The sequence below is a fragment of the Equus caballus genome, chromosome 19 (genome assembly GCF_041296265.1).
Source record: "Equus caballus isolate H_3958 breed thoroughbred chromosome 19, TB-T2T, whole genome shotgun sequence".
NCBI lineage: Eukaryota > Metazoa > Chordata > Mammalia > Perissodactyla > Equidae > Equus > Equus caballus.
The window spans coordinates 4,450,136-4,475,570 of NC_091702.1; the positions used below are offsets into that span (position 1 = coordinate 4,450,136).

At 50.6% G+C, this 25,435-nt stretch overlaps 1 protein-coding gene across 4 annotated transcripts in view; it reads left to right on the forward strand.

The window, feature by feature from the left end:
• Positions 1-5,377: 5,377 nt before the first annotated feature.
• Positions 5,378-25,435, forward strand: part of LOC102148661 (NACHT, LRR and PYD domains-containing protein 1b allele 3) — a 49,416-nt gene continuing 29,358 nt past the window's right edge. For 2 of the 4 annotated variants that reach the window (XM_070243037.1, XM_070243038.1), the window contains exons 1-5: positions 5,384-5,661; positions 15,632-15,663; positions 16,884-16,928; positions 24,477-24,518; positions 24,802-24,831. In XM_070243037.1, coding sequence (XP_070099138.1) covers positions 5,630-5,661; positions 15,632-15,663; positions 16,884-16,928; positions 24,477-24,518; positions 24,802-24,831 — 181 coding nt within the window. In that variant the 5' untranslated portion in view covers positions 5,384-5,629. Of the gene's footprint in view, positions 5,662-15,631; positions 15,664-16,883; positions 16,929-24,476; positions 24,519-24,801; positions 24,832-25,042; positions 25,250-25,435 lie in introns of all 4 variants that reach the window. The other 2 variants (XM_023623219.2, XM_023623222.2) reach the window with 2 other exon arrangements.

A 25,435-nucleotide genomic window follows, 5' to 3' on the forward strand; every position in this document is an offset into this window, starting at 1 on the left:
TAAAGGCAGGAGCAGAGTAGTCCTCCCCAAATGATGGTAACATCTGCCAACAGCAGAAGCCTGGGGACTAGTGTCTCAGTCACTTAGGCTGCCATAACAAAATGCCACAGACTGGGGGCTTACACAACAGACATTTGTCTTCTCACAGTTCTGGAGGCCGAGGAGTCCGAGAGCGAGGTCCCGGCAGATTTGGCTCTTAGTGAGGGCCCTTTTCTTGCCTTGCAAACGGCTGCCTTCTTGCTATTTCCTCAAATGATGGAGAGAGAGCTCTGGGATCTCTTTCTCTTCCTGTAAGGACATGAATCCCGTTTTGGAGGCCCCACCCTCATGACCTCATCTAAACCTAACTACCTCCTAAAGGCCTCCCATCTAATACCATCACACTGGGGGGTTTGGGGCTCAACAGAGGAATTTTGGGAGGACAGAAACATTTAGTCCATAACAGTTAGCTAAAGATTCTTCTAGATAAATGATTTAGCTTCAATGCTAGGAATCTGTCAGTTCTGGACAAAGATTCCTGTTGTCAGTGGTGGTGTGTTTCACGGTATGCATGTACACCCTGGTGAGCTCTGATCGGCAGGAGACCATTGGGCCACACCGCCCTTTCTCTGTGGAACCTGGAAGATCACATGTGTTGTCAGTTGGAGAAGCATATGCATAGCAGGCCCTAGGATGCCACGAAAAGTACCTTAAACAAGAAATGGAATGCCCTTGTTGTAGAAGACAAACACCGCCAGCTCCGAGGGAGCTCAGAAGCCAAGAGAATACACCAAATGGTCTTTAGGGAGAAAACCAAGAGCTGCCTGAACACGTAACTACAGAGTTCCATTGGCTCATGTGTTCGTCCAGGGAACCTCCTGGTGGTGATTTCTCGGCCACGTCTGCCTTTCCAGGCCTGATACAGAAGATGAGAGTCTGCAACACACAGAAAACAAACATGGGGGAGAAGTGAGCAGTCTTTGCCACATTTAAATCAGAAAATGGCTGGTCTTCTCTCATTCACAGCTTAGATAAGCAATTCTCACTCCGATACTGCAGTCTTTAAGGAATTCTCCAAGATGTCTTCAGGAAATACGTTCTCTTCAAGTTCTCTCCACTAACATTCGTTCTCCAAAATTAAATAAATAAACTTACATTTTTAATCTGAAAACATGCATGACTCACATATATATTTCGTATAGTATATTTAGTATCAAAATGAGGCAATTTAAGTGCTTTATAAATGGAATAGCATTAAATACGTAAACAGCAAAATTTGCTATTGATGAACCTTTGAGATATATTGCAGACTAAAAACAAATTGAAGAATAGCATATATATCATACAATTTTCGAGGCAAACACACACACACAGTGCTTTTTATAATATATATGAAGATGTGGGGAAAATGGTCTGGAAGGGACACTCCCAACTGAGATAAGCAATTGCCCCAGAGAAAGATTAAACAATAACCATAACTCAAAAATACAAGCAAGGGCTTGACTGGCAGAGAGTCCCAAGAACAAGCCCCAGCTGGGCCTGAGAGAGACAACGCCCCATCAAATGTGTCGGCCAAAATAATAAACAAATATATTTAAATCCAAGGAGAAGGAGATGGAAAAATCATCACTTTACCCTATTGCCCTCCTCTCCCATTCAAACAGTGCCTTGTCTTCCACTCCCTCAGGCGAAGAGAGGCCAAAACTAAAAAGTAAAATAAAATAAGGACCAAGAAGTTAGTTCTTGGCTAAGACTGACTGGTCATTTGCAGGACGCTGGGCTAGAGAACAAGTGGATGCCCACATGTAACATAGCTAAATACTTAAAAGTTACGAATCGTGCTAACACGCTGTTAAAGGAAATACATTCTGTCTTCCTGCCTTGACTGATATTCCTGTAAAATGATGTGGAAGGCCTGGTCAAGTTAGGGTTCTTGGAGTCCGGCCCCAGTGTGAGGCAGTCTGGGGAGAGCTGGCTCGGGCCCACAGCCACCTCTCTCGTTTTCCACAGCTGGCTCTGTCCGTGTGGCGACAGGCTTTGTGCACATGTGTGACCACTCAGCCCCCATACACAAGCCCCATCTGCATCCCTATAAACAGCTACCCCTTGCTCTCTCCTTGCTCTGGAGTGTGCACTCTGGCGGTATGTTCCACCCATGGAAAGCCGGACTTGGGGAAGGGGCTCATGTAGGCCCTGGAAGTGGGCTCAGGGCCATTTGGACAGGGAATTGGGGTCTCTCAACCCCTAAGCTTGGTCTAGAAGTTGGGGGGAGGCACAGGATCCGGAAGGGCGCATCCCTGGGGGCTGACCCCTCACCCCTGGGAACTGCGATTGGAGGCAGGCCACGGTACAGCCCTTTGAAGGAAGGGTCCCAGGGCTGCCCCTCCTACGCTGGTCTAAGGTCAGTCAGTACCATTCTTGGTTCGGAGGAATCCTGGGCTCAGGTCCTGAGGAGTTAAGGGATTTCAAGCATCATTTTGACTACATTACATATAGAACCCACAGCAGCGAATTAGCCTCATTTTTCCCACTTTGTACAAAACATGGATATTTAAAAATATGAGCAGCCCAGGCAACATCAAAACTTTCTCCTCTCTGAGAGATGCCCAGCACTGGGACAGAGGCTGACTGATGAAACCAGACTCCCCTCTTTCATGCCCTCATTGCATTGTATCGGAATAGCAGGCAGAACTGTCAACACATAAGTCGTTCTGTCTCCCTCTTCTGCAGAGCGGGTACGGTTGAATTTACCTAAAAAGGGCAAATGATGCGATTTTACTGCATCAACTATAGACTCTTGTTTCCTGTTTGTATTAATTACTTATTGCTGCAAAACAAATTACCCCCAGATTTAGCAGTTTAAAACAACAAACACTTATTATTTCACAGTTTGTGGGGCAGGAATCTGGACGTGGCTAAGCTGGGTGGCTGTGGCTCAGGTCTCCCAGGGAACTGCCGTCAAGCTGTCCACCAGGGCTGCAGTCACGCAAAGACTGACGGGGCTAAAGGGTCCGCTTCTAAGCCCACTCACATGGCTACTTTCAGGCTTTGGTTCCCAGGCTGTTCGATCGAGAGCCTCGTTCTTAATGGGCCTCAGGTGCTTGTCACACCATGAAGGCCTCCTGGAAGTCAAAAAAGAATTTCAGGAAGGAGAGAGCAGTCCAGTGAGTCAACGGTATACAGAAAAGAGCACCTCAGATCCAGCAGCTGCCGGGAATGGTGACCCGAGCAAGAGTGGGGAGCGGGTCAGGGACCATGTCACAACCGGTTGAGAAGCCAATGCGAGGGAGGGAAAGTGAGATAGAGCCAGAAGTTCCCAAAACAGGGTCTGCCAACAGGTGCTGGGTTGGGCCACCTGGGGAGCTTGTAAAAAATGTACCTATCTTATAGTTAACAATACTGTATTGTGTATTTGAAAGTTGCCGAGAGTAGATCTTAAAAGTTCTCATCACAAGAAAAAATAATTTGTAACTGTGAGGTGATGGATGTTAACGAGACTTATTGTGGTGATCATTTCACAATACATATCAAATCATTATATTGTACATCTGAAACTAATATAATGTTACACGTCAATTAAAAAAATACCAGTTCCTAGACCCACTTTTTTTGTTTTGCAAGGAAGGTGAAGTTGAGAAAAGTTAAATGACTTGCTCAAATTCCCATAGCTAGACAAGGGCAGAGCTTGGGTTGAAATTCAGGCTCATCTGGAAGCCAAAGTTCATGTGAGTAAGCAGCATGCTAGCCTGGCTCCCCCAAACCCACGTGAACACACACCCAGGCTCTCCATTGGCAGCTGGGTGGCCCTGTGCAAGTTCGAGCCATATGATCTATAAGAACTCCAGTTGCTGACAGGTGAAGATGGTGTAATATCTACCTAGTGCTCTTATTGCAATGATTAAATAAGATAATTTATTTTTAATGCCCTTTCACCAAAGACTGCTAAGAATACACCTAGAGTTAAACAAGGTGGGTCTATTACTCATTGCAGTGAGGGAAACGCACACCATGGGAAACCCTGGAGAGGTCTCAGTGAGAGTGTTAGAAAACATTAAAGGACTAGGGCTTTTGTTAGCCGACTCGGGAGGCCTTGAGAAAGCAGGGGTAATTCTATAAATATGTATCTTCATAAGTCTTATCCATAGAGAGGGCACACTAGTAAGGCCACAGTTGGTGAAGAAGCAACTGTCACTCTTATTAGCCAGGATAGCTGTATTTTGTGGCTTAGACAAAGTTCACCTTTTTTCTTTGTTCAAATACGGTCACGGAGGGGTCTTGCTCTTGTCTTGCTCCATCATGGTCACAGAGGAGCCTTGTCTGATGTTGGTGTTCAACAGCACAACCCCAAGGCCCAGCGGGAGCGCCAGGTCAGCTTTCTCGGAACGTAAAGAATCCTGTCACAGTGGCGGACTCACGGGTGTGCCACCCACAGGGCTATGGCTCTACTGTGTGCACCCACGCTGCAGCATCAGACCTGTGAGTAACAGGGGCAGGCAGGGACATTCTGGGCTGAGACATTCTAAGGAATCTAGACGACAGGTCTCTCTGTAAACTGCAATCACCATTTTATTCCCCATTTAATACCCGGCATTCCCTGAGGCCAATTCCGTGACGTCAGGGGTATTTCAGCCTGTGGAGAACCTCAGAAACAGCAAAGACGGGGCTGCAAGCTGGAGGACCCCTCCTGGACTCCGCTTTTACGTCCATCCTGCAGTGAACGTGCAGTGAGCCCCTACTGTAAGCTACACCTGGGCCAGATGCTGTGACACCCCCCACTTCGGGGAACACACAAGCAAAGGATCACGCTGAAGAAGGGAGTGAAAGGAAACCTACAGCGAGGCACCGACAGTCTAAGCAGCGTTCCCGACAATTTCCTGAACATTGCAATCACCTGGATCTTTAAAAATCCTGATGCCTGGGTCCCCTCTACGGATGTAATTGGTCTGGGATACCACTCAGGAGCACCGAGATTTAAAAACCCCTCGGTGACCTAATGTGCAGCAGTTCGGGAACCACTGGTTTACTCTATCCAGCCTTACAGCTTGGGGCGGGGGAAGGGGTGTCACACAGCGGCTTAATCAGATGAAAGCTGTGGTCCTCACTACAGACATTGTATTTAGAAACAAAATCTGGCAAAGAATTTCAGAGGGCTTACAGACCCTAAAAAGCGAATCTGGGAACCCCTCGGGTGGTGTCTCGAGGTCCCCGGTGAAAATGCAGAGATATAGGAGTATCCAGGCCCAACCAGGGTGACATGAGCTCTCCGTCCCCTCCGGACTGGCGCTAGCCCTACTCCTTCACAGAATCCTCGCCGGTAGTGTCAATAAGTCGAGGCCCCGCAGGGGAGGGCGCCGACAAGCAGCCACGGCGCCGCAAGTTCGCGCACGTGTGCGAGTGTGCACGGCGGTGTGCACGCGCGGGGCCGACGGCGAGCGCGCGTTTCCCTCACGGGATCCCCGGCCGCCTCCGCTGCAGAGGCGCGCCCGGCGCCCCCTCCCGCCCAGTCCCCTCCCCCGCTGGCTCGCGCTCGCCCTCTTCCCTCCGCCTGCAGCGTCTGCCGCCTCCGGGTGCGCAGGGCCGCGCTCCGCACGCGCACGCCTCCCGCTGCCGCCCGGGCGCGCGCGGCGCCCCCTCCAGCTGCCCGGCGACCATGAGCTGCGGCGCGCGGGTCGCGGGGAGCAGGTGAGCGCAGCCGCGGGGCGGGGAAGGAGAAAGGGCAGAGCGGGGTGGGGGCGGCTGGGCCTACCCGCGCGCGTGCGAGGAGGCTCTGCCCTGGCCCCGGCTCGGACGGCGGCGAAAGCTCCACTGCCCCCGCCCCGGCATCCCCGCGCCAGCCGCGCGAACAAAGCGCCCTTCGGCGGCGGCGCCTGCCCGCGCGGGGCCCGGAGCGTGGGGAGGCGATGCGGCCCCGTCCCGGACTGTGCCCCGTGCCCGCGCCGGGCCCCGGGGCCGCACCTGGGGAGGGCAGGCGGCGCCTCGGGCGCGCGCAGGTGCCCGCGCGGGAGGCGGCGGCGCGCAGCCCGGGAGGCCCGGAGGCGGGGCCTGCAGCGCTTCCCCGGCGCCCGCTGCCCGGCCGGGGGCGGCGGCAGGTGGGCCGGATGGGCCTCGTCCTCCTGGCGGCGGCGGGGCCCGCGGGCGCGGACGACGGCAGGTCGCGCGGCGGAGCCCCTTGCTCTCCGCGGGTAGACTCGGCCCTTCCCGCCTCCGCGGGTGCCTCCCCGCCGCCGAGGCCCGGCCTTTGGTGTCCTCATCTGTCCCCAGCCTCGGGCTCCGGCTCTCCGCAGCCCCTGCGCCCTCTGACCCCGGAGCGGGGCTGAGGAGGTCGCCCTGGCGGGTGCCCGGGAGTTTTCTGAACAGCGTCGGCGCTTTGGCCACTCAGCTTTCAAATTGTTTGAGTCGAGGGCAGGATTAGTTCCCTTCATGCCGCCCTTCGCCGGTGCGTGGAGGCCCCCGCCCCCATCAGCCCCCCACCGCCCATGTGGCACTAAGAACGTCTTGGGCGCAGAAGGCGCGAGATCAGCATTGCTTGAAGGGTGTCTGCTATTCCTGTGAGGGCGGCCAGTGCCTCTGTCATCAACGTCCCACAGACCTTTAAAGACAGCTGCTTTTTACACGGGAGTGTGTTAGGAGCGCGTTTTGGGATGCTGTAGTGGTGCGCGGTCGCGCTCTCCGGAGGCCCCACGTCCCCCGCAGCGGCGGGCTCCAGCCCGGGTGTGGCGTTTCAGCACGAGACGCGCGGGGCGGCCGCAGCTTGTCCTTTCGGGAATCTCATTGCGCGAGTGCGCGCAGGAAGTCCACCCAAAGCAGCGCGGAAACGCTCCGCAGAGGTTCGGGCCGCTGGCATTTTACTGTTGGGACAGTCACTGCTGCAAAACACAGTTTCCGCGGGAACAGCTAGAGGAAGAAGTTTCGCAGCTTCAGTTTTTCCTGGATTGGTAAACGTCAGGCCCAGCTTCTCTCGAGGAGGAGGGAGGGCTTTTCACCCCCCTCCCCCGCCCCCCTTCAAACGTTGTTGCAATCAGGAAGTCAGCCTAGCGGAGTTTGTATGCCGAGAGGTTTTGCTGTTTGATTTCTTGAGGTTAGAAGCACGAAAAAAACCACACTGGGACGGAACTGAGTCTGCTTGGAATATCAAGAACACTTCTGGAGAGCTGTTCACTCAGCAGCGGTGCTTGTGAACGATTGTTAAAGCCAGCTTTGAATCAGATTATGACTGAAGTTTTTCGAGTCAAGTTTCTCCACCAAAAGCAATAAAGAGAGGAGGTGAATTGAAATGTAGTATGTGAAACTAGCACGGTTAGTTACACCAACAGGGCTAACTAAACTTCTCTGCTTTCCCCGCTCCCGAACCACAGCCCTCCTCGTACAGTAAGATGTGGGTGCCCCCCCACCGCTTCCCGTGGGAACTTGTTAGTCCACCGGCTCTGAGCTTTCTGGCCTCTTCGGGCAGAGTGTTGCTAACGTGTCGTCTTCACACTTCAGTGTGGCAGCCAAGTCCGCGTCCTTCTGTGTGGAGAGGGCGCTGGCGGTTCTCAGTCACCTGCACAGACTGAGCGGCTGTTGCTGAGTCGCTGCACAGTGTGCCCTCTGACACTTAGCCCTGCCCATGGCTTTGGCTCTTTAAGCTGTTTATTACAGATTTTTTAAGTACTGAGGAGTAGTGTCTCTCCTTTATGTCTGACTACCATATTCTGTTATTTATTTGTCAAATGAACATTTTTTTTCGGTGTGAACTGTATGCTGGAGATGTGGCATCGTCGCACAGACGTGCACACACACCCACTCACTCACGCTTCCGCTTCTCTTTTAGTTGCCGGAGGCAACTGACCTGTAAACAAAGCACGGCAGAGCAGTGCAGTGAAACCAGTAATCTGGGCGTGTCGGCCATTGTTGGCTCGGGGAAGGAGTCGAGAAGGGAACGCTTCCCCTGGGCTGGGTCGTGGGAATCCTCCCACCGCATCCATCCCCAGCCCAGGTGCGCGCCCCTTCTTGCCCACCCTGGGCACTTAGGATTTCATTCTCTCTCCTCCGTCTCTCCCCTCCTTGTCCTCTCATTGCTGGAAGTGCTCCAGCTGCTCCTTTCTCCCTGCCAGCCTAGTTCCAGCACTTTCCCCTCTCGGCCTCACTTCCCTTTGGAGTCCAGGATGCAAAAGACTCACTGACAGTTACAAGAAGGAAGAAGGGAGTAAGCCCTGAAACTGTTCCCCCAATTCCTGCCGCCCCACAGCTGCCCTTTAGATCTTATCCCCACTGCAATCAGACTCTCCTCCTTGTCCCCCTGCCACCCAGGGTCATTCTCCATTCACAGCTGTAGCCCACAAGCTAAAGCCCTAAATACTTTTCCTTTCCCGAGATGCTAAAAACCCTTCCTGTGTGTGTGTGTGTGTGTGTGTATGTACAGTCATGTAGAAAACACAAGCAGCTTAAGTGTACAGCTTAATTGAGTTATCACAAAGTGAACACATTTTATGTAACCACCACCCAGGTCAACAAATAGAACATGGTGCTCTGGAAGCCCCCTCATGTTCCTTACCGTCCTATCCGTCCTCACCAAAGGAACCGGGTGTTACTTTCACTTGTTTGTAAACTTTATAAAAATGGGATCATATACCATAAACTCTTTTGTGTCTGGCTGCTTTTGTGCACCATTATGTTTGTGCGGTTTTGTCCACGTGGTTGTGTTGAGCAGTTCCTTCATTCTCCTGGTCCACGGTACTCCATTATCTCACTGTATCTCATGTGTTCATTCGACTCTTGGTGAACGGGATAGTTGTTTGCAGTTTTTGCCTGTTACAAATGTCAACCTACAAAAACAGAGACCAGTTCAAAAAGGAAAGCATTTATTTGGAATCAAGAATTGCGATTCAGGAGCACAGATACAAGTAGAAACCCAAATAGTATCCTGACTGCACGAGGGGGCTCAGAATCTTTATGGAAAAGAGGAGGGTGGGGTAAGACGTTTCTAAGAACAATTCATTGGTGCTACATGAGGAGAGACTAGGACCACTTCATAGACTGGTTAGTTATTTGGTCATTGGCAAAGTCCAGTTTCATCACTCCTTACAAACTGTGTATCTTTGTTTTTACTGACTTCTTGCAATATTGGCGGTTTGGTCCAGTTTGGAAGATAAGAAGACGTGTATGGCAATTCCTCTGAAATGGCTGCTCCGGCTGTATTTTAATACAGCTCTTCTCATGTCTTCTTTCTCACAAATAGTGATGCAGTGAATCCTTTAGCCTTTTGATGCCCAAAGACCTACCAATTTCACCATTATTTTTGCCACTAACGTAACTGAAAAAGGGTAGGTGAAGGAGCCAGCCTGGAGAGCCAGCCCTCTGGGCCTCCCATCTGTGCCAGCGCCAAGTGCCTCAGCAGCACTGGAGACTGCACTCATTCAGGGACCGGAGGGTAGAAGAAAAAAGCTGTAGGACGGCTTCTGTCATGGCTGAGCTGACTGGAGCGGTGATCTTTGGGCTGCTTAGAGGAAAAGAAGCAGGGTGATGATGGCCAACCAGCCTGGCTTGGGAAGTATTCCTTGCGGGCATGGAAGCTGGTGATTCAGGGTGCCCACGCCTTTCCCACCCCTCACCTGTCCCTACCTGCCCCTTGTTGAGTCCCTGATCCCCCCCAGGGCCTGGTACTAGAGGGTTGTGTTGTTGGCTTCCAGAGCTCGATTCTGAATGAAGGCGGTTTCCTTGGGACTGTGGTTGAAAATTGCCTAGCCTCCTGAGAGGCATTTCTCGTCTAGTACTGCAACTTCTGGAGCAGCTTTGGTGGCCTGGGCAACTGAGATTTTCTTTAGGGAAATGCTTGGACTTGACGCAGGCAGTGTTAGAACCTGCGGGTTGTCAGGGGGCTGCACAGGATCAGGCAGTCTCCCTGTAAGATGTTGAAGACAGCAGATTCTGGGACACTGCGTGATTGACCTCTTCCAGTGCTCTCAAGTTTCAAACCTGGCCAGAGTGGAACTGCAGAGGTACGGCAGAGGGACGGTCACTGCTCAGTGTCCTGGCGGTTGCCATCAGTTTGGTTACAGAGCCGAGGTTTCTCCACCCCGGGCCCCTCCTCGTCTCCTGCCTGTCTGCCCACCACACTGGCTCTCCTCCCGTTCCTGCACCTTAGTCAGCTCCTTCCTGCCTCAGACGATCCCCGTGCCCCTTCGTCTCTGGCCCATTCCTGCCTGTCCTTCATGGCTGGCCCAGGGAGCTCTCCTTGACTCTGCAGTCTTAGACAAGCTCTCTCAAAGCCCGTGCTGCCTTGGGTGCCGTTCCCCTCGGGCTGATGGGCTCTTGAGGGCACAGACCCAGTGCTTTGTTCACTTGTGCCCAGCACCTTGTGGGGGAGCAGAATTTGCCACCCCAAAATGCTCTTTGGCATAAGCATTATTTTGGGCTGCTTATTTTTTAAGAAAGAGCAGACGTGGGAGGAGCTCTGTAAACCAAGTAGAAGTTACCCTTTGTAAATAAAATACATTTACATTTGTAAGGGAGATCTCCGTTTGTAGGAGTGTCTCCCTAGCTGTCCCAGGAGGAGGGGGCTGACTCTAAATCTCTGGCAATTGTTATCCACGAAGAAGGCAAGGACTTCAACCCGCATAACAGCCTCACCCTTGGTGATCTGCTTTTCCTGGTCACGTCCCATAGCTGACTCCCCACCCCCAACATCTTTTGTCTTTAGCCGAAGATGCTATTTAAGGTGGTGGCTTCTGCTGTTTTGTCGAGTTACTCAGTTTTCCTGGGTCTCTCCCGTGTGTACATGTTGTTAAACTTTCATTTTCTCCTGTTAATCTGTCTCATGTCAATTTAACTTTTAGACCAGCCAGAAGAGCCAAGAAGGGTAGAAGTAAAATTTTCCTCCCCCACAATATAATCCATACATGTTTTTTATTTTGTTTTATTTTTTATTTTTTTGAGGAAGATTAGCCCTGAGCTAACTGCTGCCAATCCTCCTCTCTTTGCTGATGAAGACTGGCCCTGAGCTAACATCCATGCCCATCTTCCTCTACTTTATATGTGGGATGCCTGCCACAGCATGGTGTGCCAAGCGGTGCCATGTCCACGCCAGGGATCTGAATCGGTGAACCCTGGGCCGCCGAAGCAGAACATTCAAACTTAACCCTGTGCTACCGGGCCGGCGTCATATATTTTTTTACTTTATTTTTTATTGGTTTTATTTTTACTTTAAGAATTATTAACATCTTGACCTGGAGAATTATTACTTATTGAGCCAGAGTGGAGTGAGACCATTTGGATGCCCAGTGTCACCCATCCATGCCGCTGAAAGTCAGGCCAGGTGCTGAGCTGGAAGAAGGGCTCCCTCAAGGTCGGGGTCTCTGGATTCTAGTGCTGCCCGCCCTTTCACCACCCTGCATGGGCTTGGCCAAGCGACTTTACCCCGCTGAGTGCTGTGTCCTCCCTTGCGTGTGAGATGGCGGTGCCTGTCCCTGTTCCCTCTGGCAGAGGTCCCGTGAGGGGCTGGGGTGCTGTGGCTTTGAAAGAACTTGGGAACCTCTAGCAGACTCTGCCTACGTGAGGATTTGGTTTTGCTCTCGGGGTTCATTTCACTATAGCCATGACTTAATTCCAACAATTGGTTTTACTCATTTGCACTTATTTTAATATATTCCACATTTTTTGACAAGCGTGTAATACATACCCTCCTTTAATATTACCCCTTTGAGGTCTGAAGCCTGTTCTTTCAGTCCCGTAGTAACTTGGAGATTTTACTGTGCCAAGAAGCAGGGCTTGCTCCCCTCCATGGGGGGAGAGGAACCCGCAATAAGGTGGGGCCTGGGAGCTGGTGGGCATGAGGCAGCCTTGAGATTATACTCAGATATGATGATTGAGTCCGGATCAGAACTTTGGGAGTATTAGATGCATTTAAGTGAAGTCCGTGCCCCTTTTCTGCTCATCCCCAGTGCCTAGATGCACTGTGACCGTTTGCAGTCGGTGCTGTCTCCCCAGGCTCGCTGTGGTTTTCCTTATAGCAATCCACATGGAAAGAGCAGAAAGGAAGGGAATGTGGGGAGCTGCATCCATGTAGTGGCCAGGGTCTGTGGGGGCTCTGGGGTCTGTTTCCTCACCTGGCTGTACATGGGGCTTCTCTGGGGCAGAGGGCTGGTGGACTACCCTGCAGCTTGACTAAGCTCGTCTTGGATACTACTCGCTCATCTGCTTCATGAAGAAAATGAAATTTTTCCACTAAGGTTTTCTGGGTTTTAGCAGAAGTTTTAATATCTAAGCAGATGTGTACATGTCTGGAAATAGGGATAAACAGCTGTGGAAGAGGGCAGGTGGAAGTGCCAGTGAAGAGGAGGATGTGACTTTGTCACTGAGGACTCCGAAGTGGGTGTCAGCCGACGTAGTTGTGCAGTGAGTGCTCACTCTCAGTACACGCTCTCCTAATTATTTTAAAATTGAAAGGCATGTGACTGCGTTATAAAAGGCACGCGGCTGGAGAAAAAGGACACAATGGTGGGCTTGTTCTTTTTTTTTTTTGAGGAGGATTAGCCCTGAGCTAACATCTGCTGCCAATCCTCCTCTTTTTGCTGAGGAAGACTGGCCCTGAGCTAACATCCATGCCCATCTTCCTCTACTTTATATGTGGGACACCTGCCACAACATGGCTTGACAAGCTGTGCCATGTCCGCACCTGGGATCCAAACCAGTGAACCCCGGGCTGCCGAAGCTGAACGTGCGCACTTCACCGCTGTGCCACTCGGCCGGCCTCTGGGCTTGTTCTTTTATGCATTTCATTGGGACCCACAGTTTAGCCTTTCTTGGTTTCTTGAAGCATTTCCTAATTTTAGGTTCACCCCTGCCCCTTGACCTTTTGTGGGAGTTTAGGATTAAAAAAAAAAGGAGGATTTAGGTCTGAAAATGAGAATACATGTATTCTCTAGAATCATGGAGCTTGGGAAATTCCAGCTACATGGGAAAGTTTACCAGTATAAAATCTTGAGTCAAGGAGGTTTGCAGAATCTGGGGGTCCCTGACAGCCTTGGGCGAGGAAGAGAAGAGAAAGGGCAAGCAGTTGGTCTGCTGCTTTTGCTCTTTTCTTCCTCAGTTTACTTTTACTACCATGATTGGGATTTAGGGGGGAAGCGGTGTAAAGTGAGGGAAGACATGGTACCAGGCAAGTGCATGGGCTTCCAAGTTGTAATGGCCTAGGCTCGTGTGCTCCTTTTCTATTTGTTAGCTGTGTGATCCAAGGAAGTTAGTTAACGTCTCTGAGCCTCAGTCTCTGCATTTTTAAAATGGCCTTCATAGGCTTATTGGGATGATTAAATGAGAAATAAAGATCTTAAACTCCCATAAGTACAAGCACCATTGTTGTTTTCTTCCTGCTTTTTCACGTATTCATTGAATTTTCTGATTCAGGGGGCCCAGAAGAACTTTTGGAGGGCCCCCTGTAGGGTTCTAATGGTCCTCAGACTGCACTTTGAGAAATGCTGTTTTTAAAGGATGAGTAGATGTTTGGGCATCAAGGGGGCAGCAGGGCTGTCACTTCCATGCACGTACAAGTCCAGGAGGTACCCCAGCATCATGGTACTTGTCCGTGGAGCACCCAGAGTTGGGGTGCATGACCTGCAAGGCCACGGGGGGGCCCTGGAGGATGCAGAGAGTGGTGTGTGTGTGTGTGTGCACGTGTGTGTGTGTGATATGCAGAGTGTGCTTGGGACATGGGAGATCATTCACCCTGGGGGAGCGTGCAGGGCGCGAGATAAGGGGTGGGGTGGCGGTTCCTGTGTGCCATGCCAAGGAGCTCTCAATAACAGAGACCCAGCCGAGTCAATCGAAAGGTCTAAATGGCTATGCTGAACGATTCGTGAATCAGGCAGCATCCCATCTAGCCAGCTCCGGGGCTGCAGAAAGGGAAAGGTTTTCAAAGGCAGGACAAGGGAGTCATAAGTGGAAAACGGTTTATTCTGGGTTCGGTCATCTCACTTTGGGAACAAAAGGGTCTTATTAGGTGGGTTACCCCATCTCCCTTTGGCGGATGGGGAGGCCCATGTGACAGATCACCTCCTTGGTGCTGACGGGAAGATTCCTGAGTGACTGGCTGAGACGACATTTGTGATGGAGGTCGAAGCTGCAGTTAGGTGTTAAGCCCCTGTTTGGTGACACCGGCCTAGCAGGAGTGACTCGGTTTTGGGCCTGCGGTTTTCTTTTAACACAACTCAGGCTTTAGCCAGGAGGCCATGAGGAGCCACAGAAGGGTGTAAGCGAGGACATGAGTAGGCCATGCTGATGGTCCTGTGGGTGTGCGCCGAGAGCGTGGGCCTGCGGGCAGGGACGTGAGCAGGAGGGGGTTGTAATCAGGCAGGAGAGCGGTGAGAGCGAGGCTGCACTGAGGCAGGAGCAGTGGGTGTGGAGGAGGGCCAGGTTGAGGGAGGTGCAGGAGGAGGCCGGGAGGACTGGGGTTGGCTGCTTGCCCAGGAAGAGGGAACAGGAGCTGGTGATGCCCTGGAGTTCCAGCTAGGTGGCCTGCTGATGTGGCTCTCTGCGAGGGCACGTCTGGACGGGCAGGGAGAGCTGCGGTGGGCTCAGTGCTGACCATGTTTGATCTGAAGTGCTGAAGTGACACCCAGGTCCCAGGCACCTGGAACTCAGGGAAGAGGCCTGGGAAGGAGGTAAAGATTTTGGAGCTGAAGGCTCGGCGTGCAGACGAGCTCTGAGGCAGTGATGGCGGGAGGAGGGGGGCACGCGATTGCAGGCCCTGTCAGTCCCCAGGAGGCCAGGACAGGGGAGCACCTGGAGAGACAGAGGAGGGGGGAGGAGGGAGCACGCCAGGTGAGAGGGCATGCAGAAGCCATGGAGGAGCCTGTCACCTGCTCCATCCAGAGACAGCAGCCACCCACCCGGGACTGAAGGAGGGCCCGTGGGGTCTCCCAGGCAGGAGTCATTGGCGGCTCCAGCTAGAGTGGTTTTGGTGACGGGGGAGGGCAGAAGCCAGCAGGCCGTGGGTCTCGGGAAGGACGGGGAGCGGGAAGTGGAGGCTGTGGTTCTTTTGTGAGACTGGCGTGAGAAGGGCAGAGAGCGTTCAGGCAGTCGTGAGGCTGGACCCTGCTCCAGGGAGGGCCTCTAATCCAGTGGCAGCTCTCCGAGCCCCAGGGCATGTCTCAGGTGTGCTGGATGGAGGGGAGAGGCAGGGAAGCGAGTGACGAGGCCTGGGAGAAGAGGTGACTGAGCAGCGGCTCCTAGGGGAAACAGAGGGACTGGAGGCAGCGCAGAGACGGCGGCTGGGCTGCCCTCCGGGGGGAGACAGGCCACAGGGGCCGCGTGGCTGGGCGGGGTGGGGCAAGCCAGCACTGAGCCCCTGGGCAGGGGTGGCAGGACGGGAGGGTGTTGGGGTGCACGCTGGGTGAGCTCTGTGTGTGTGCACGTTGGGCTGGGCTGTAGGTGCAAGTCAGTGGGGCAGGACGGGAGGGTGTTGGGGTGCACGCTGGGTGAGCTCCGTGTGTGTGCACGTTGGGCTGGGCTGTAGGTGGAAGCCAGCGGGGCAGGAAGAGCCCGCAGGACTGGGAGAGCTTCACTCAGCCGGTTGCATTTCTGGAGAAACATAACATCATAATCATTTCAATGATTTTCATAATTATTGTGTATAAAGTTAGTATCTGTTTATAAAACTGTGTTTCTTTTCTTGTTCTAGTGAGGATCACAATGCCTCTTCAGAAGAGAAAGGTACGTGCTCTGTGCCGGAGTTGAGTCATCAAGAACGTTGACTTAGGCTGTGGAAACAGTTGCAGTTTTAGAAAGTGATTTCTTCATTCATTTTATTTATTGGCTGCAGTTGCTTTGTTACATTCATGCTTTCACCGACTTACAGAAATAGAAATGCGTTGAAAGAATCATTAGGTTAAGATGATGAACTAATGACATTTTTTCAAAATTTTAGCATTATTTTTCAACAGATATTTAAAAAAGTGAAATGTAAAGAATTTAGGTCTTTTTAGCTTTTTACAACTTGCGAATAGAAAATAAATGGTCTTATATCTCACTCCTTTTAAACTCAGTCTAATGTTCTTTTTAACTTTATTTTAAATTCAGGTAAGGTAAGATTAGGGAAGTATTATCAACTGAATTCAGTAAACTTTCCGTGAATAATAACTAGGTATTTTTTTTAATACTTGAGTGTTGTTGTCCATTTTATACACTTAATGAAAAAATGGCAGCACATAATTCTATCCTTGAACCTGGCTCAAGTGGAAGCTCTCTTGTTGAGGCCTGAACTCCGTCTGGGCGTGGTGTGGGCCCACCGAGGGCCCTCCTCTTCTTGGCCTGAGCCGGCAGCACCCTCACCCTGTGCAGGGTCTCCCGACTGCCCTCAGGGCCTGCCCTCATCTGGGGCCGCCTTGTCTGGCCAACTTCAGACCCTTTTCTTCAACTTGTGTGTCCCCTCCCTCGATTGTTGGCGTGTTTGCCTGGATCGACTGTTAACTGGGGAAGGATGGTGATTCTTTCGTGTGGTAACTCGAGCCCTGGTCGGCCAGGTGCTCTTTTCCTTTCTGATGTCAAGTTACTTACTTGCCAGGCGCTGTTTAGGGGCTGCTGAGCTGATCAGAGAAACAAGACAGCTTCTTTGGCACAAAATTGAGAGATTACTGGGAACCAACCAAGTGTAATTATGAAGTTTGTTGCCTTTCTCTTCTCTGTACTGGAAAGGCTTATGGTTTGTTGGTGTCCATCTTTTTTCCCCTGAGAATATGGCATCGTTGGCCATTGGTAACAGGGCATTGGTTACTAAAGGCTGCTCTGCATCTAAAGGGTGACTCACTTCATAGCAGAGGGGGTTTCTATTACTGTTGACTTGTAGCTTTTACAAAAATGAACATAATGTTATGTTTTATACTTATATTTATTATACACTTATGTTTATGAAACTTTTTTTCCTCCAAATTTAGATTGCCCCACCCCCAACCTAGATACTTCAAAGGACTCCAAATCAGGTAAGGGATGTGGTTTATATTGGTAAACACCTAAATGAAATTTTTACAAAATAATTCATAGCAAGCTAAACTATAGTTTATTTTTCTGTTTTATTTCAAATAATGTGAGTAAAAGGTAGGGACTTTAATTTTTCTGCTTGAAAGAGTTGAATAAATCTTGAAGTTTTATGATGACTTAGTGTAGGAAATCACCGCCTTTGAAGTTGGGTGATAAAGCTGTACTTAGTGAAACTGAGAAATTGTCTGAGGAGGTGATCAGGGCATTTTGTAGTCTGACCACACTAACCTAATACAGGGTCCTCTGCAAACCCAGCCAGGTGGGGGGACACTTGCCTGGGGTAGTCCTGAGAGGCTTCTCTGAGGAGGTGATGAATTGGGTAACGGCAAAGTTGGGGGAAAAAGTTGTCTTAGTTCAGGAGCCTTGCAGGGGTCAAGGCCCTGCTATGGGAAGGTGTGCAGTGCTTGCCTCCAGAGCCGGGAAAAGGTCAAGTGACTGGAATCAGAGAGAGAGGGAAGGGGGCCGGGCCTGGTGTGTCTGCAGAGGTAGGCGGGGCTAGATTACACGTGACCTTTGCATTAACAAATCTGTTTTCCAAATAAGATGTCCAAATGGCCAATAAGCGCATGAAAGATACTCAATATCATTTCAGGGAAATACAAATCACAACCACAGCAAGATCCCACTTCACACCCACTAGGATAGCTATAATAAAAAAGACAGATGATAATAAGTGTTGACAAGGATGTAGAGAAATTAGAACTCTCACAGACTGCTGATAGGAATGTAGAGTGGCATAGCCACTTGGGAAACAGTTTGGCAGTCCTCAGGTCGTTAAACATAGTTACCATTTGACCCAGCACTTCCTCTGGTCGGTATATACCCAGGAAAAATGGAAACATAGGTGCACACAAAAGCTTGTATGAATGTTCATAGTAGCATTATGTATAATAGCCAATAGTTGGAAACAGCCCAGAAGTTCATCAGTGATGAATGGATAAACCAAATGTAATGCACCCGTAGTATCCGTTTGCTGGGTCTGCTGTAACAAAGTACCACAGGCTGGGGGTTAACAGAAATGACTGTTTCACCGTGCTGGGGGCTAGAAGTCTAAGATCAAGGCTTTGGCAGGGTTGGTTCCTTTGAGGATCGTGATGGACAAATGTATGTCAGATTCTTTCCTTGGTTTATAGATGGTCATCTTCATGATCTCTTGATGTTCTCCCTGTATGCATCTTTGTGTCTGAAGTTCCCCTTTTTATAAGGACACTGGTCATTGGATTAGGGACCACCCTAATGCCCTCATTCTACTTGGTTATTTGGAGAAGACCCTTTCTCCAAATAAGGTCACATTCTAAGGTACTGCAGGTTGGGACTTCAACATATGAACTTTCGCGGGACACAATTCAACACAACACCATGTACTGGAGTATTATTCAGCCATAAAAAGGAGTGAAGTGCTGATGCTTGCTGCAATATAGTTCAACCTTGAAAACATGCTAAGTGAAAGAAGCCAGACCCAAAGCCCGCATATTGGGTAATTCTGTTTATATGAAATGCCCAGAATAGGCAAATCCGTCAAGACAGAAAGTAGATTATTGGTTGTCTAGGTCTAGGAGGAATGGGGAGGTTTGGAGGGATAGGAAAAGATTACAGGGTTTTATTTTAGCAAGTGGTGAAAATGTAAAATTGTTGTGATGAATGTACAACTCTGAATATAATAAAAGCCACTGAATTTATACTTCAAGTGGGTGAATTGTATGGTATGTGAATTAGATCTCAATAAAACTGTTACAGAAAAAAAAAGTTATATAAAAAAAATCCAGGGCCAGCCTGGTGGCGCAAGGGTTAAGTGCGCAGATCCCGCTTCGGAGGCCCGGGGTTCGCTGGTTGGGATCCCAGGTGCGGACCTACACACTGCTCCTCAAGCCATGCTGTGGCAGGCGTCCTACATATAAAATAGAGAAAGATGGGCACGGATGTTAGCTCAGGGCCAGGCTTCCTCAGCAAAAAGAGGAGGATTGGCAGCAGTTAGTTCAGGGCTAATCCTCCTCAAAAAACAAAACAACAACAACAAAAATCCAAAGCTTATTGACCAGAAAAAAATCCATGTTGTTTTCTTGAAACCTTTGAGCTCAGCCGTGTCTGTGCCCGGGCCTCCTTCCCAGGTTTGCTGGCACTGTGGGGTTTGCACACTTGATTTATTCTATGGTTAGGTTTATGCAGAGTAGAATATACTGTAGGACACACAAATGGCACAAGTTGTTCCTCTAATTTATTTTCCTTACCCACGTAGTTTCTGAGACAGGGGTCAATTGGCAGTCTTGTTGCCAGATGGATGAGTTTTTATCTTTACCTATATCTGGAAAATTAAGTGTCTTTTCTCCTCAAGGCAGTTTTGTATGGATTTGATGGTCATCTAGGCCTTCTTTCTGGAGTTTTCATACTCCTAGTGACAAAAGGGGAACCAATGGCACCCCCTCAGGATATGTAATGTTATGCCAGTGTCACCGCAAAATAACCAATAATTAAGGTGAGTTTACTTGAGCCAGAGTGAGGGTTATAATCCGGAAGGCCTTAAAAAGCATTCTGGAGAAGTGTGGGTTTCTGTACAGTCTTATATCTTCTTAGAACAAAGAACATACATTAAACACACCCGGGATACATTTTCATCAAAATTTGAAAGAGGTATTCAGTTGCAAATTATCAGGTCAACATGACAGTGGCGGCAGAAAGGGCCTAACCTGGGCGTTCCCAATCAGGCGGGTGAAGGAGGGGAAGCTCGGCCTCATCTGAAGAGAGGGCCTTCCTTACTGTAATGATTGAAGCAGAGGTGCAGTGTATGTTTGATAGGCCTTAAGTCAGCCTTTTTAGTTCAAGCAGAATCAGTTTTGAACCCGAATAGTTACCCCGTATACCTCAATGTGTGAAAATCTCTTGTCACCGGATACCCTTTGGCTTTAAGGTTAAATAAAAAAAGAAGTTGAACTATGATTTTGTAAGATGGAACCAAAATGGAGATTCGAATGGGATTGTGCAAGGCTGCTTCTCCCCCAAGCTGTCTGGGAAGGGAGGAGAAAGCCTGCTGTGGGGCTGTGTCTGAGGGGAAGCGAGGGTGGCCGTGTGCCTGCTGGGCTGCTCGGCAGGTGTGAACGGCGGCACGGCTTCCAGTTGCCGAGACACTTCCACTTCAGGCCAGAGCCGGCTGGAGGGTGCTCTGCTGAACGAGCGCAGACTCATCCAGAAGCCTAGGGGGGTTTTTGTAAACTGAGGACAGAGCTGATGTGGTGGGAAGGGGCAGAGGGCAGACAAGGACCTCCCAGTGGGCAGTGGGGTGGCCCTGCCCCTGGCCTCTGGGTGGAGGGGTGTGGGCTGTGTGCCTCTGTCTAGGCTGAGGGACCTTGGAAGAGGCGCAGGTCTCCATCCTGCTGTGTGCCCCTAGAGGTGTCTGTCACCCCCCTCGGGTGGGGGGGATTAGCTGGCTCCTCCAGCAGGTGAGGAAAGGAGCCAGGTGGGCGGTGCAGCTGCTTCAGGTGCCCTGTTCCCTTTCTCACCTTATTTTCTGTTAAAGTTTATTTTGAAAAGTTTAGCCTTTTTTAGTTGAACTGAAGGGTCAAAGTGATGCAGGGTCAGTGAGCCGAGGAGTCAAAAGAAAGATTTCTTAGACTCTTAAGATCTGGCAGTAGTGCTCTTTTATTTAGAGAATAGAATAGCCTGGGGACAGGACCCATGGGCAGTCAGAGCTTCTGCTGCCCCAAGTTGAGGGTTAGAGCTAAATTTAAGGCATAGGTATGTGATTCATCTCTTTACAAGACAAAGGAAAGAACATGAAAAAAGTTAAAATGGTATCAGTGCAGGTGGGGTCTGGTCATTGGGTGATCCCATGACTTTTAGACAAGAATCAAATCGGATTAAGTAAAGGTTAGAAAGGTTAGAAGCCACCACCCTAAATCAGTGGCATGAGATTGCCAGACAGCAACCAACTTAAGTTCTTGCCTCTGGCATTAAGAGTTTCTAGAGATAAGGCCATCCCCCTTCTTCCTGGCACAGAGAGGGAGGCATCTTTACAGATAGAGGTTTCCCTTAGAAATGTAAATGTTTCCCAACAAAGGGGCAAGCAAATTCCACTCCTGGGAGCCTGCTTCTCATCTGTAGTTTTAAAATTAAGCAGCCTAAAAATCCTCATCAAAAGGAAGGGGTATGGGTTTTGTCCACATTTAGGCGGGCATTCTGAAGGACAGGCAGGTGTGGTGAACCTGACTGCAGTCCAAATGAGAAGGTGGGAGGGGAGGAGCTCTGGGCTGCGGGCTGTTTGCATGTCCAGGGCTCCCCCAGCAAAGGGTCTGCTGCTGCAGCCCTCCCCCGCACAGGGGTGGGGGGGCCCCTGCTGTGTAGTAACAGGCTGGGCCCGTGCCTGTCGCAGGCCTTTAGGAGGGAGTGTGACCTGTAGTAAAAATAGCTGTCGCTTCTTAAGTGCCTCTGTGCACAGAGTCTGGCTGATCAGTCTTTACAGTAAGTAGCACTTTTAATCCTCAGATTTGTGCCGTGAGGCAGAAAAATGGTCCCGGGGGCTTTAGGGAGCAACGCTAGAACCAGGAGTCCTGGGACCAGAACCACTGGGAAGGTGAACTGAAGGGGTGGCCCAGAGTCACACCCACTATCCCCCTGATGGAAGCACCATCTCCCAGGGACTGGGGCAGAAGATAGGGCCTCACCTGGGGCTGGGGCTGGTCCAGGCAGAATTACAGTTCTGCAGAGACTCGGGCAGGGCCTTCATTTGCTCATTTATTTGAATATGCATTCATTCATGGAGCAGCTGTGTGGGACGGGGGCAGGGAATCAAGGTGATGAGACCTGGCCTCAGTCCTCCAGGGCTCACAGAGCAGCGGCTAAACAAGCAGCCTGCCAGGGGGGTAAGTGCCACAGGACGGAGCCCAGAGGCGGCATGGCCAGCTTAGCAGGTGGAGGGAGACTCAGCAGAAGTCCCTTTGGGCTGGGTCTTCATGGAACCCTTGAGCTCTGGGGGTGGGGCCTGGGGAGGGATTTCCAGGCAGTGGGAAGGCATCTCTAAGGGCTCGGAGGAAGGGGGGCAGTCACCCTGGGGAACAAGTTTAGGGAACAGGCGAGTGATTAGGATAGGTTGATTCTAGTCCAGTGGCTCTCAACCGTGGCTACACATTGGAATCGCCTGGGGGCCTTAAAAAAGTACCGCTGTTCAGGCTGCACACCAGACCAGTTAGATTAGAGCTGTAAGGAAGGGCAGAGGGTCAGGCATGGGTGTGCTCACAACGCTCCCCAGGTGACGCCAGTGTGCAACCAAGGTTGGGAACTGCTGCTCTGTGCTTCCAGTCCTGGAGGACCGAGGCCTGTGTTCCACCCTGAGTCCCTGGTGCCTGGCCCTGCACTGTGAGTGCCTGCGCTACGCTCGGCCACCCTCTCCTGCGGGAACTCATCTCCTGCTCCCCCAGCACATCCAGCCCGGCTGCCTCCTGGGAGTGAGCTGCCTGAGAAATGACGAGCGTGCTTGTGAGTGTCACAGTGATGAGGATTTTTAGGCTGCTTAATTTTAAAACGGTTTATGACGAGGATTTTTAGGCTGGTTACTTTTAAAACTACAGATGAGAAGCAGGCTCCGAGGAGTGGAATTTGCTTGCCCTTCGATCAGAGACATTTGCATTTGTGAAGGAAATCTCCATGCCTCCCTCTCTGCGCCAGGAGGAAGGGGGGATGGCCTTATCTCTGGAAACTCTTAATGGGGAAGGCACGAACTTAAGTTGTTTACTGTCTGGCAACCTCATGTAATTGACCCCCCACCCCAAAATCCTCCTTTGTCTTTAGTTGAAGATAATATTTGAGCGGTGACTTCTGCCATTTACTCAATCCGGTTTGATTCTTATCTAAAAGTTGTGGGACCGCCCAATGGCCGGACCCTACCGGCACTGGTACCATTTTAACTTTTTTTCTTTGTCTTGTAAAGAGATAACTCACATACCTATGCCTTAAATTTAGCTCTAACCCTCAACTTGCAGCAGTAGGAGCTCTGACTGCCCGTGGGTCCTGTCCCCCTGCCAGCGGGGGCAGCAGAAGCGGTGGCAGCAGAAGCTCTGACTGCCCACGGGTCCTGTCCCCATGCTATTCTATACTATTCTCTAAATAAAAGAGCACTACTGCCAGATCTTAAGAGTCTAAGAAATCTTTCTTTCGACTCCTCGGCTCACCAACCCTGCATCAACAGCACGGTTAGGAGTGCAAGCTCGGGCCACACTGTCCCAGGTGAAATTTAGCTCCAGACTTCCTGGTGGTGGGGTGGTGGTGGTGGTCTTGCATAAGTAAGTTAACTGGCCTCAGCTTGCCTCACTGGGCAGTTGTGAGAACTCGTGTAAATATGTGTAAAGCACTTTCATAAATATATGCGGGGTGATGGTGTATATATATGCAAAATGAGTGACTATATGTAAATAAGTAGGTATGGTATAGTGCCTGGCACGCAGCACTCAAACAGCTGCTATTAGCTGCTGTTATTGTTGTTCTCAGCGTTATTCTCAAATCTTTCCTTCCTTCCATGTATCTATTGTCAGTCCTTGGTTCTGGTGGTCGGTAGTTATATGTAGGTAGGGGGAGACTAGAGAATAATGCTAATAGCTTTCCCCGTGTTTCCTTATTGAATGTGGAGCGTGAGTCGAGGGTGAGGCAGTGTCAGAAAACAGGAGGAACGACTGAAGAGTGGGAGCGGAGGGGCTGAGCTTGGCGGGGCAGCTGGCACCTGGGGCACTTCTGTCTGCCAGGAGGGGTCCCGGGGCTCCTCGAGGTGGACATTGGGCTCATAGATTTGGGAGTAAGTGAAATGCACCCCCAGGGCTCGGGAGGCGGCAAGGAGGCTGGGAGGCGGAAGTGGGGCGTGGGGGGTGGAGAGGAGCTCGGAGGCGGTGGAGGGCATCGGAGAGGCAGGCGGAGAGCCGGGCAGACGCCCCGGAGGGGCCTGGAGGGCCCCGGGGAGCCGGGTGCGCCAGCGCCTCTGGGGACATGAGGGAAACGATTTTGAAGTAGTTGTGGGAACGGAGGCCTGACTGCAGTGGGCCAAGGTGCTGAGTTGGGGGTGAAGAGGTGGAGGGAGGGTTTTGGGGACCACTTTCTTCAGAACTAGCTGAGCGCTGTGGCTGAGCTTGTCCTGCGCTTCGGTGAAATGGCGGTGCCCTCGGGGACCCTGCGCCGGGCGCCCAGATGTGCGGGCGCAGGGCCGGAGCTGCCCAGATGTGTGGGCGCAGGGCCCGGGCGGTGGGCCAGCCAGGCGGGGGCCCGGGCGACGCCCACACAAAGTGATCATTGTGGCCAGAGTGCCACTGGAGCTCATGTTTAAACCATTAAAGTATATTTTATCCATTTCCAGAGAAGAATGAGCCCCCTTTTATGTGAACCGGACTAGTTTTGGGCTTCATGAGAATTGATTAAAAGAAGAAATTAGTTGGGTTTGGATCTATTTTATATGTATAATTAAATAAAAACTCCCGGTTTTTAGTCACCGTGTACTGCTGGCATATGCTTTTTTTCAGGAGAGGACAGCAGTTCTCAGAGCAGTTCTGAAAGTGAATCTGGTATGTAATATATGTATGTGTCTCTAATTGTAGAAATCTAGTTAAACGTATAACCTTCTGTTTCTATTTTAAAGTAATGCACACATCACTTACATTGCTTGAGGACGTTTTAGTTACTAGGTGGTTTTATACGGTCCTGATAAAGTATTTTTGTGGTAAACAATTTCTAGTTGGCCTGCAAAGTGGCAGAACAGGACGCCTGCGGAGGATAGGCAGGAAGCTCCGCGCCCACCCGCCCCGTTGTCACATGAGTCTGATTTAGACTTTTTTTTTTCCCCCGCAGATAATGAGGAACCAAAACCAGAAAAAACAAGTGAGTGTATCCTTCCTGTGAATTTTATTCTTTGTTGAAAGGGGGAAGGGGAAGGAAAGATAGCCTCTGGGATTTTTAAGTTGCAAGTTTCTTGTTCATTATCTTTTTCTGTGCAAAATTGAGTCGAACATCAGGAAACTCGTAAGCACTTTGAAGATTTGAGTTCACTGCACTTGGCGTTCCAGGATATGTTCTTATCTCGTTCATCCAGGTGCTGCGTGTGCGCTCTGCTCTGTGCCCCTGAGAGAAAAGGTTGAGAGCCGGCTGGCCGGCCGGGGGGGTGGCCGCGGGCGTGGCGGCTTCCTGCCCGGGCTCTGCCCGCACGTTGCTGCGGAGGCAGCTGTTGCTGCTGGAAGTGTCGGACAATGTCATGTGTGGTTTAGAGTTTTGCTGTTCTGGCTACTTGTGAACAGCTTGAGTATGAAACCACTTTAAGAGCATAGATTTTAAATTTAAAATATGGTTTTCATATAAAGTTTTGTAACTAAGCTTATATTTTAACTGATTTTATGTTACTGTAGGATTTTTTCCCCAGTTCTTAAAATATGATCTGCCCATGAACACAAATACTGCAGCAAGGCTGTCTGGGCTCCTTTGTTTTAAA